Source organism: Stylophora pistillata, chromosome 10 (assembly GCF_964205215.1).
Source record: "Stylophora pistillata chromosome 10, jaStyPist1.2, whole genome shotgun sequence".
Taxonomy (NCBI): domain Eukaryota; kingdom Metazoa; phylum Cnidaria; class Anthozoa; order Scleractinia; family Pocilloporidae; genus Stylophora; species Stylophora pistillata.
Window position 1 is genome coordinate 18,619,001 of NC_142528.1, and position 12,500 is coordinate 18,631,500.

Consider the following 12,500-nt stretch of genomic DNA (forward strand, 5'->3'; position numbering starts at 1 on the left):
TTTCTTTCGAGGAATATTGTTATACAGAAGGTCCTTATCTATTTCTAAATAATGTAATCAACATGAATTGTATAATTCTCAGGCGTTTAGTCATTTTACATTTGAGAGGTCTGGTCATCAGTTGATTGTGGTTGATATTCAAGGTGAGATTCATGTAGTCAGGGCCTAAACAGTCGATGGTTGTCGATTGTAATCGATGTTAATCGATTGATATTGGTAATCGATAGGCAATCGATCGTGCAACGTTTAGTGATTATCAACTGTCATCGATTATCGATTACAATCATGAGATAGTCGATTCTCATCGATTGATCAAATTTTAAACATCGACTGTCATCGATTACCATCACTGCCATCGGTTTCTATTTGACTAATACCAGTTAAATACTTTCCATTTAAATACGCGGTCTGTAATATATATTACATCCTAAAACGCGTATAGAGTAGAATGCAATGAGGAATTAAGGATGAACCCGAGTTATTTGTTATTTGTTTAAATCCCTTTTGTTCGGAGCTTTCACTTGAACCCCTTTTTCGATCTCCGCTGGTTATCCTACATACAACAATTTTGTTCCTGACTTCTCTAATTGTATGCAAACATTATTCTGCATGATTTGATTTTTTTGTCATATTTCAAGGAAACAAAAACTAATTATGTTAAAACTCGTGGACGGTAGCAGGTTAACAAGTGTAACCAGTGGAGAAGGAGAGGTGACAGTGGATTCTGAAGCAGAACTTTACGCCTGTCATTGAAACAGCGAATGTGCTCCTTTTTTCGGTTTTTGATTTTGTTTTTTTTTTTAAAATCTTAATTTCCATCCTGTGTTAATTTTTAATCGAAACAGTAAGTGTACTGTTTCAGCTGCCAAGCTTTCGCGTCAGTCATGAAGTTGTATTTTGCGGTAATCATGAAGCGCCTCTTGAAAAACTTGGTTGTTCGTCCTACAACATGTATTTTTTAATTTTTTGCACAATGTGTTTGCTTAATAAGGAGTTGGCGATCTGTACACCGACCCTCAAATTCATACATCAGATGGAGAGGATTACGGCGAAGCCAACTTAGGCCCAAGGGGAATGGCACTGTTTTTCAGTTCTCATAAATGTAACAAGTAAGCTGAAGTTTGTACTTAAAAGTATTATCACTGCTATTATGATGCAGTCAGTTGCGTTGCATGCTGGCAGTCTTCGGGCGATGAGGTCAACTGGTGACACGTCATCTTATGAAGCATTTAAGATTCGGAGATTTCTCTTCTATCCCTGTTATAACGGTAATGTTGATAGGAGGGGAAGTCTTTTTTGAATCACCTCTTTGACCCAGTGTGTGTGTTAGTGAGGATCGCAATTGAATTTACTTTGTGCCCTAGCGGGAAGTGTTGTGCCGGTGTTGTGCGCGTGCAGAGTTCTGCTTTTAAGCGAGTCGGATGTTTCGATCACTTTCCTAGATTTTGTCTCACTGGTGTGTAATCTTACTTCACTACGTTCGCAGGGAATTCCAAAGACCAAGCCATGTTGTTTAGCCGGGTCAACAGCATCTTAAGGCCGTTGTAGGTGTGGTCGTAGGCTCAGATAGTCTCCGATTTGACAAAATTTCTTATTCCATCCCGAGCTCTGTATACCGTAGACATTACAGGGCATTCTCTATGGCAGGAACTTAATATTTGATTACATTTTTCTTAGAATCTGTCACAGCCTTGAACTTTCTCAATTTGACCTAAGCACAAAAGAAATGAATCGAATTGACAAAACCCTGGAAAACATCCAAGATTCCAGTACAATCGTTAAGAGTATGGACGATTGCACATCTCCTGGTCATCGCAAAATCTCCTCAGTCATATTTGACATGACTGAATATCTGGCTCAGTCTCCTCCTCCGTCTCCAGCTGGTTCGGAGCCAGACTCCTTCAGGTCATCACTTTCATCATCTTATGAATTATCAAGATATTCACGGCAGATATCTGAACCAGAATCGTCATCATCTGAGACCGAAGGTGAACAAAGTGATGTGTTTACTGAGAACGAGGTAAGGAAATATATATTATATACTTATTGACTGGGTGTGGGGCCTGAACGGGTAAATCTTTGGCTTTAGGTCATGACCTACGGACCGAGTACGGCGAGGATAGACCATTGACAAAGTTTTGAAAAATTCAAAATGTTTGTTTTAACGTGAATAGGACGCGATAGACTGGCACGCGGGAAAAGATTCTCCAATAGAAACGTTTTCTCTATTTTTTCGAGTCAGAACAAGAAAATCACATTTCATCCATAAACGTGACTTATTTTCTCAGTTTTGTTCACTGCTGTCACTCTTTTTCTTTTTGCGACAAGAGTGAACGATTTTGCCTTTTTTTATTTTTGCCACACAGCCGTACGAGTGCACTAAGGCTGCACCACCTTTTTCCGCACCTGCTCACGCGAACCCGCCCGGCCCAAAATACGTCAGCTTTCACCATGGTTTTCTATGGGATTGCGCGAGTAGGGCCGGATGTGTAATACGGTAAACACGTATATTTCTACCTTCCTTACTTTCAACATCTGGGAAATTTTTAACTTTCTATTATGAGAGAACATGTAACTTAATTTGCGAATACGGTGGTGTCATGATTAAGGCTATAATTAGTGCTATAATTGTTAACTAGACCGAAGCTGGCAATCCCGAGTGGACTTGCTGGGTGGTCGTTTGGATAACTAATTAAAGAACAGAATTTAATTCGCGTCATCTTTCCTGTTCGCGCAGCCAGGCACGTAATGGCGGATCCTGCTCTTCGATTTCATTAGCGTAGGAGAGTTTCTCCAGCGTCCTTTCTCTGGTTGAAAATTATCTAAAAAAATCAACGTATAAAAATTATTGAAGTATTCGCTGGTAATTAGGAAGTAGCTTCCACCACAGACCAAAGGAGGCAATTGCAGGAAGTAACTTTCCGTTCTGTTTTCTTTTATTGTGCAACATTTCAAACTTCATTTTAGGATGAGGATATCCGCAAGTCATTTGCTAATGGTCTGGAACATAAGGCATCAAGTGTATTTGCTGAAGTTAAATTGCTTGGTGATGTTCGTATGAAGCATCGGAGGAGGTCACAAAAGAGTGTCTCTGTTCTTGGACTGGTCAGTATGGAGTCCGCGACATTGACGTCGTAGTTATCTTTTTGCTGTACATTATCGTGATCAGTTTATTTTCAGCCATAGTGACAGCCCATCTTCCATTGGTTTGGTGACGACGGTCAATCGGCAAAGGGCATTGATCATTTCTTTTACCTCGTTCCTGTGCCCAAATCCCTTAAACGGGGCTCCGGGAGAAAAAGGCAAATCTATAAATGCGGTCCATGAGAAAAAATCAAAGTTTTAGATAAATATTTTTGGTTGATTTTGATGTCTGAAATCGATTAAATGTTGTCAAAGTATTTGTTGGCAGTGAACTTCTGGAGTGAACAAAACTTGACAAATTGTCAGAAAATATCCAAACTTTCATTTCACATATCTAATCCGATATTCTCCAGCTAAAATTGGAGAATATCCGAGCATAAGTGATATTCCCCATTTTTCAAACCTCACGTCCACAACGTTTAGCTATTGTTCCAGAAGAAGGGAATTGTTCGTTTGTTCATAAAGTCGTACCAGAGAACATTGAAAAAATGATTTTCCCACGCAGCAAACAGTAAGCTGTTCGTTGACATTTTCTCCGTGTGTTACAAAAATGTTCCGAGGATAGTAAACACACTGAATAGTCTCCGTTTGGTGCGAAAATATGCTCGTACAATATCTGTTCCTCATAGCCCTTATCTTCTTTGAGCTCTTGGAGAACTGTTCGCTTCTTGGAACAGATTAAGTCCGCAGACAAATATTTGTGCATATATTGGCGTCAAATGGAAGCTATCGTTGAGTTAGCCTACAGATAAGCGTCAAAATGTGCTACGAACAAAATGTGGTGTCAAAATGTGGCCACAGATAAGCGTCAAAATGTGCTACGAACAAAATGTGGTGTCACTGATCTTCATACCACAGTTCGACGTCATCTGTGATCTATATCTGAATTGGAGGTGACTAATGTTGACGATAAATGCCAAAAGCGATAATAAAGGATTAAACATGTGTGACAAAAATCCAGATTGCACCCAAGGATGTGGCTTAGCCTCCGCCTACTCCTTACCATTCTCCTGCTCAAAATAGACATGACTTATTACTAAGACGAAACTGAACGCAGTAGGTTGGCCGAGTGGTTAGTGAATTTCCAAACTGTATGTGTTTCAGTGGCAAGTTTCTAATTTTAGTTAATTTTTTTCCCTTAGGTTCATCTTGAGTTAGCTAAATGTAACGAGATCGGTCGTTTTACTAACAATGAGCCCCAAATGGAGTGTGCCGTGTTTCATCTAGAGCAAGCTGCAGCTTGTGCTGTTTTACCGGCTTTAATAACAATGGCTGAAATCAATTTACAGCTACCACATGACGCACTAGCTTCAGTGACTATTCAGGTAGCTTCGACGTGTTGAATTGAATTGTTATCAGTCGGGAGTATTTTTGTAGTAACTTGCAATTTATAGCAAACACACTGTGCCCCTGTTTTGTTTTACGTCGTTGGATGCTGCTGCTCTGACAGTCAGTAAATTTTTCCTTGGCAGGAATCTGAAGAGGCCAAGAACCGAGGGGTAGATTTTATGCTGCAGGCAGCTCATTTGGGAGACAGACAGGCCATGGTGTACATGGCGAAGGCTTATGAAACTGGCTCAGGCCTGGGCTCACTAAGGTACTCCCAAATTTCATCATGGTTGTACTTTTTATCTGTGAATAGATTTTTAACTTACCTCAGTAACCGAATGAAATTTAGTAATCCGAGAAACAATATTTGGCCTTGAGGAAAATATGTTTAATACTATCTTGTCAGGCCCTATCTTTGACAAGTAGCCATCTGATGAATCAGAATCATATTGCAAGCCCTATTAACACCCTTTGTCAGAAGCATAGGTCACAGAAAAGTATTTAAACTGAATCACCGTATTGTTTAGGGAATGCTCTTGGGTGGAGGCAGCCAAGTGGTATCAAAATGCCATCGACGTCGTGTACGAAAATGACGATCCACAGAACACACTATTCACGGATCCTAACTACGTACTGTATGCCAAGCAAGCGTACTTGTACCAACAAGGTGGTCATGGGCTTGACAAGCAACCTCAGATGGCTGGCGAACTCTATTCAGCAGCTGGAGATTTAGCACTTGCTGCCACGAAGGGGAAACTAGCCAATAAGTACTTTGCACTTGCTGAGGAGGCTTGGGCTGAAGAAGACGAATAATCTGCTCATGTTTTACGCAGAGAAAGACGCGAGCATTCAAGGATTGGATTGGCCACTTGTGTGCAGGCTCGTAGGAGTAGCAGTTTTTGTCCTTCGTATTATCTCCGTTTAGCTAATGACTACGAATTTTGGACGGTAATATAGAGAATTTAAGTTATTTTCGAAAGCGGAAGTTTAATTTCTAGAGTATGAAATAATTTGAAGTCAGATTAAACAGTTTAACTAGTATGGAGCCGCAGCTGGCTATAACTTATGCGTCCGCCATTTTTTAACAACCTCGCATTTCATGCGTTGGGCAAGGTGGATACTAGACCTCGCCCAGCTTGTCGTAGGCCTTTCCAATAAAAGTGCGTTATTAGACTTTGCTTGAATGTCCTTCAGTCTTGTATGTCATTTTTCAACAAAAAATGTGGCATTGAATTTCTTCTATAATCAAGAAATGAACCGATTCCGAAGAGGTTTAACACTCGAAGAGGCGAACGACCACCATCATCTGGTCCAGCATGAGGGTCCAGTTTCTGTTGCCAATATACGTTTTCAAAGCAAAAGGAACTCGCGGGAGGGATTGGCATTAGCTTGCTGGAGAGCTGAGAGAGTCTTAAGAAACGAATGCAATGTGTTCACTTAAATTCTGCCTTAATCTGTTATTGTGACGATAGGTTTGGGGCGTACTGGGAGAGACGGAAACGGAATAGATCAAACTTCTCGGTTAAACTGATCAAATTGGGGGAGACTAGCTCTGAACATCCGCTTGATTAACGGAAGGCAGAAATCCGTCACTTATTACTTGGTACCCGGGATCTAAGACAACTGAGATTTGAACAACCCAAGAGAGACTTGGAACTCCACTTTCACTTTTGTTTATTATGTCTTTAACGTAAATCCCATGTAAATCGAATCTAAAATTTCAAGGAACTATTTTAAAACTAACGCTTCTGAAATTATTACATCACCTAAGCAAACAATGAAGGTTACCTTCGAGTTCAGATACATACATAAATAGGTTAGTTGGCCACTCCCCATGGGGGCTTTTCAGGGCCAATTCCCACCCATCCCACCCCAGGGGAGGACATCCACGACACTGTAATCTCGTGTGTGGGAAATTAAATCCCTGCAGGGGACGGGGTCTACAGTTTACAGGAAAAACGATCCCAAAATTCGTTTCCACAATTTTCGAATGATGCAGCGATTCGACGAACTTGGATTCATGCTGTTGGAAGGACATCCTTGCCCAAAGACTCGCGTCTGTGTTCGAAGCACTTCGAACAGCATTGCTTTGAAGTCTTACCCCTTTACCGTTTTTAGCTTGAATACTGCACTCAAAAGCAACGCAATGCGGCATTTTGCTACCAATTTTTACCGAGGGCAAGGGAATCGAGCAACCATTTTACGTCATCACCCCAGAGAGCTTTACGCGCCGATCAAAATGGCGACCGCGGTACGTTCGAACTGGTCGAACTGTTCGAACTGAAGGCCTCTTTTAGGAGGCCACAACAAAAAATCTAAGGGAAGAGAACATTTTTCTGTCCGAAAAATCTACTTTTGGACACTTAAAGAGTATACTCATGGTCTTAAAATAAGTTAGGAGAGTTTACTACCTTTCTATAATCAAGAAATCGATAGATATTCTAGTCTTCTCGGATAAGCACGAATAAACCGTAGGGCCCGTCTCCTGCTGGGTTAGGGGTAGGAGAGGTTAATTTCCCACGCACAAGATTACTGTGTTGTGGATGTCCTCCCCTGGGGTGGGATGGGTGGGAATTGGCCCTGAAAAGCCCCTATGGGGGGCTAACTCTTGAACAAAAGTACAACTGTTAAACTATTGTTCAAGAGTTTTGCGGTTTTCCGAACTACCTAAATGAGGGGAAAGACCGCAGACCGCCATATGATGCTTGGAATGATTATGGGGAGTGGTCGACTAACGTATGTATGTAACAGTGGAGGATCCCTTTAAAATGTATCCCGTCGTAAGCGCTGTCATTCCGGTTTGGGCATCCCTCCTCTGCTTCAATGTTACAACTTCAATAGTATTTTCCCTACCATATTATACCTGCATTCACTGTAATATTTGTTACTTTAATTAACAATTTCTGCTATTGTCCCTGTAGTAAATAAACATCGAAGCTTAGTTTCCCACATCCTGCACTTTCTCAAAAAAGAAATAGTTCTTAGTGATAGTTCTAGTATATGTAGCTGTGCACCTCTTTAAGATGGATGAAGCAAAAGGCATTAGAATGAAGCTGTCTCTGTAACGGACTTGTTTGTACAACCTTCCTCGATGGTTCAACATATGACAAACGCGGCTATTTGCGAGTTGCGTCGTAGTTTTTCCGCGCCACATATGGGAGAGGAAAAATACGAGCAATGTGCCTTTTGTCCGTACTTTTCCCTCTTAAACAGCATAATGCCATTGCATACTTTTCGCGTTCCATTTCCCTAATATGGTAAAATGGAATAAAGGGGGCAAGTTTCTGAAGAAAGTGTGGTGCTGCGTCGACGGAAGTAACAAGGTAATTTGGGTTTTATCAACTGAGTTGATAATGTAATTTGGTTACCGTAAAGAGTTCCAAAGCTGACGTTTCGAGCGTTAGCCCTTCGTCAGAGAGAAGGGAACAATTGTGGGTTGTGTGTGTGTTCATATACAAAAAGTGGGGCTCCGCTTTTGGTAAGGACACGGTAATCAAACCAACAAGAATAAATAAGTAGAATGAAAAGCGTTCATTGATACCGTTGGGATTAAGAGTGCCGATTTGAAATATAAACTTTTGTTCAAGAGTTTTGCGGCTTTCCGAACTACCTAAATGTAGGGAAAGACCGCAGACCGCCATCTGATGCTTGGAATGATTAGGCAGATTTAAGTGTCAAGCGACTGGTTCGGATGCGTCCTTATCATTCGGTCGCTTGACACTTTAATCTTTAGTCTAGGAGAAACTATTTTGCATTTTTATCGAGCATTACTTTCTGTCACATAGGACAAATACCACAATCTTGTACAGCTGACTGTTCAGTTCACTTCTTGCACTCAATTCATTTTGATATGACGTTCGGTCTTGATAGTTTTAACTTAATACAAATGTTATTACACTTCGGATGCATCTCTTTCCAAAAGCTATCAATGCCACGCTGACGTAAATTCCCTGTTCCAAAACACTGGTATCGCTCCGAGTGAATCTGAGGGTCAGTGAGAAATGTGCATTCACCTTTGTCAGTAGTATCTGGAGTCCAGCCTTGAATATCAACGATCACTAGCTGCTGTTTTGATGCTTCGAATGTGAAGTGGCTGAATGCCAAAACTACGTCGGACATGCCGTCCTCACTTCTGACAAAGCCAAAGTTGTTGGTGAGTTTGACAAATTCTCCAGCCATGTAAGGTTCCACGTTATACACGGCACCACTGACGGGGCCACCACCGTCAACAAGTTGTAGCAAAACAACAGGAAGGAACTGGATATCGCCCACATTCACAGCTAGGAATGATAGGAATACATACGTGAATTAGTGGTTTTGGTTTGTAAACACGAGGGTAAGCCTACCTCGTAAATGAACGGCCGACTCTATTAAAAGTTAGACCCGCGGCAAACGTTCATAGAACGTCACAGTCTACTGAGGTGAGATTTTGTCAAAGACAAAACTGTGTCGCAACTTTCTTCAGTTACCTTGAGTGGCCACTCGCGCGCCGCATTAGACCCTATAGCCATACGACATACCTAAATCCTTCGAGGTTACATGCTACTGATGTGAAGTGAGGAATGTCTCTCGGCAGTTGTCCCCGATATTCCCCAAATTTACCTGAAGCACATTCGGTCACGTGACACGTTTCAAACGATTGCACGAGGGCCAAAACATTTCTCGGGTAACTCTAATAACCTCTAACCCATATAATAACAAAAGCTAACAACTCATCCCCTTGAAGGGAAACAGTTCATTCTATTTCCGAATGTGACAACTCTGCCTTTGTCAGAAGTGAGGACGCCATGTCCGACGTAGTGTTGGCATTCAGCCACTTCACATTCGAATTTTCATTCTATTTCCCGAGAATCTTAGGTTGCGTTCTTTGGGAAGATCTAGATCAGATTTCTGACTTGTAGCGCTCCTTTCCAGCAAATCCGTTTTCAGATTATTAATCTATTGAACCCATTCTGGACTGGGATTCATTACATCACTGATCTGGGTCATCTGACAATGGATCACAGGATCCATGATCCGCTACGGCCCACTGGACAATGGATCCGAAATAGGTCACTTTGCAGAACGAGTTTTGCTCCACAACAGCTACATCATACGTCTAAACTCCGACCATATTTTCACGCCAAATAAAGGCTATTGTCTCCAATACTTATCGCTTCGTGATGTGTGCGATATCGGTTTTCAAGTGCAAATTAACGCGGAATTCATGAGCCGGGTAATGGATTTCCCTTGAATCGCATGACCGAATAAAAGTAATAAAAAAAGGAAACAGAAACGATATTTTTTTTTATCATAAGCGCGAAAAAAAAGATGCGAAACAATATAACTTAGCCTCGTTTTCAAACGTAATTCCGCCCTAAATACCTCGCTTCGTTAACCAATCAGAATGCGAGATATTAAATCATGCGATTCTACACAAAGGAGAATTCCGCGGGTAATTTCGCCGAAATTGCACACTACGTTCTCGTTATTCTGTATACTAATCCTGTGAATCGCCGAAAAAGTCAACGAATCGGATCCCTAATGTAATTTTACGACCATATGACTGTTCTTGATGATACTCATATATTTCCAACATGGGATAAAAAAACTTGATACTGATATGCCAGTATCAAGAAATGGCGACATCCACCATCCACCTCTAACGGTATTGCAAATCGCACAATATGACGCAGGGATGAACTTATAAAAGAGAATACTTCGTAGATTTGGTTAAACTCATACGAGCTAACAAGACTGATATTGAGTATCTGTACCCAGATCACACCTGCAAGATAGAGTTGCTGGTTGAAAAGTGTGACGTAATGACGAGCTGTCATCTGACAAATGACATCCTGTTGATACTGTTTGATATCTCTGGGCTTCTTGTAACACTTTGCCACATACCTGAAAAAAAAAGAGGTCAGTTTACTGTTAAAACAATTCAGCTTCCAATGAATTTGGTCAACCAATCACGCGCCCCTCACCGGTCATTTTCTTGTCTTTGTCGTCAGTGGGTATGCGGTCAACAACGCGGGCTCAAGTGTCCTAGGTCTAAAATTTAGCGAAATTCGCGGAAAATAATAAGGGCTGACCTTTAAAACCGATTTGATTATTTGTATTTGTATTTATTTATTTTTTAGCTAAAGGGGGGGGGGGGGCAGTGCATCCACCCTTGCATTTTACCACTCTAGGAATTTTCGCCGTAGCACTTCACTTAATCCCGTGACTTTTTAGTAAAATAAACAAATAAGAAAAATACCTCACAATTTCTTCAAAGCATTTTGCATGGCTATTTCATCTGTAAAAGGAAGCCCAAGTTCACGCAGATATGCGTCTAGTTTGCAAATATTATGCTCTCTTGACGACGTAAGTTATAATCATAAGGAATCTCATGTTCAAGCAGTTATGCGTCTAGCTTATTATTAAATACGCCAAACGATTCCCACATCTTCTAAGTTGAATTATTATATCAACTGTGTAAAAGTTGGAAGCAAGCATTTTGTCTCTATGTTTAAGGCATTTTGTATTTCTCAAGGACGAAGGTTGAAATGTAATACTAAAGCTAGTCGTTATATGGCTTTGTTTTCAGTCTTGTAATAGACCGATTTCTTTTTTTAAGCTCGATGCTGTAACCTTATTCCGACTCCTAGATTTACAGTATCTCGGTTTTAGTTGTGCCACTTAAATTTATTTTCTATGAAGATCTGCATAGTTGAAACCAAAGAAATGACGACAAGACCATACAAATCTGATTGATACAAAAATTAAAGATTTTATTAAAGAGAACCGCGAGGTCACGCAGGTATGCGTCTAGTTTTTTAGTTAATGAAAGTATTCTGTTTTTAACAAAATAGTACCTGGTGCTTTGCTGTTCATATACAGTGAAATTAACTACCTGTACTTTGCTTTATATGAAATTTCATAACCCTGCAGAGTGTAGGTATGAGCTGGTCTATATCTTTGGGGCAAATTGATTAACCACAGAACGGTAGGTAGCCCGCCAGAAAGCTCGTCTTCTCAACTGCAGAAGCCTTTTCCATGGCTTTTGCCTGGTTAAGTTAGGAATGTAGACAATAGAGGTTTTGTACAGTAGCCATGTTGGATGGCAGGAACAATGAAAATATTTTGCATAAGAAAGAATTTTTTTTCCCATGGGTAAAATAATCTATTGCTCCTGCCATCCAACATGGCTGCTGTGAAAAACGTCTATTTTTCATACTACAGCAATATAGAGCTATTGATATTCATGGATTGAAAGCAATTTTTAAAAGGAAAGGTAAGACTTTATTCCAGCAGAACAAATTTGTTTGTGTACAAATCTTACAAGGCGGATTATGAGTCTTAGAGAATAAATAAATAGATAACAAAGAAAATCAAAACAAATGTAACTCACAGAAAGTTCAATCGTTGCCTCTAGAAAACGTGAGGTGAGAACGAACGGAACGATTACAATCTAACAACACTCGCCCCTTGCATTGACGACTTGTTTTATGTATGTATGTATTTATGAATATTTATACAGGGTAGCGCAGATTAGACTTCTTGGAGACATGGCCAGCTGAAAAGTGTTTTCCATATTCTAGGAATGGCACCCGGGGCAATCCTTTTTCATGCCTAATCTACGTCGATACTCCTTTCGGCTAGAGGTTTGAGCGATGCAGGCGTACGAATATAATGCCATCCATTAGCTTTCGTAACTATTTCGTTTGGTCTGTGTAGCGATATTTCAGCATTCACATTTAAGAAAAATTGCTCAATCCCGCATAACACAATTCTAGGGTGCCATTTCCGGCCTAAAAACGACGATTAGACTCTCCTAGAACTATTCAAGTACAAAAGTCTTCGTCCATTTCTTGGTTAAGAGCCTGCGCAAAAGTTTAAGGGATAATATGACGTCACAGACTAACGCGCAGTCATTTCGCAGTTTGAATAATGGCGGACGTTGAATCGAGGAAAACAAGTCTAAAAAAAAACAGACTTCCACTTCGAATTTTCATTCCAAATTTCGCGAGAGGGGTATGTAGCCGGTAAGGATTCAAAAAAGT

The 12,500-nt window shown here is 40.6% G+C and overlaps 2 protein-coding genes across 5 annotated transcripts in view; one reads left to right on the top strand and one right to left on the bottom strand.

The window, feature by feature from the left end:
• The window catches only part of LOC111321883 (eukaryotic elongation factor 2 kinase), a 28,102-nt gene extending 22,451 nt beyond the window's left edge, over positions 1-5,651 (top strand). For both annotated transcript variants that reach the window (XM_022924873.2, XM_022924875.2), the window contains exons 6-12: positions 83-143; positions 992-1,109; positions 1,678-2,020; positions 2,968-3,105; positions 4,287-4,469; positions 4,617-4,741; positions 5,001-5,651. In XM_022924873.2, coding sequence (XP_022780608.2) covers positions 83-143; positions 992-1,109; positions 1,678-2,020; positions 2,968-3,105; positions 4,287-4,469; positions 4,617-4,741; positions 5,001-5,286 — 1,254 coding nt within the window. In that variant the 3' untranslated portion in view covers positions 5,287-5,651. The remainder of the gene's footprint in view (positions 1-82; positions 144-991; positions 1,110-1,677; positions 2,021-2,967; positions 3,106-4,286; positions 4,470-4,616; positions 4,742-5,000) is intronic.
• A 479-nt stretch (positions 5,652-6,130) lies between these two features.
• LOC111321918 (uncharacterized) overlaps positions 6,131-12,500 on the bottom strand; it is a 23,608-nt gene continuing 17,238 nt past the window's right edge. For all 3 annotated transcript variants that reach the window (XM_022924924.2, XM_022924923.2, XM_022924925.2), the window contains 2 exons: positions 10,241-10,359; positions 6,131-8,753 (listed from right to left, as the gene is read on the bottom strand). In XM_022924924.2, coding sequence (XP_022780659.2) covers positions 8,314-8,753; positions 10,241-10,359 — 559 coding nt within the window. In that variant the 3' untranslated portion in view covers positions 6,131-8,313. The remainder of the gene's footprint in view (positions 8,754-10,240; positions 10,360-12,500) is intronic.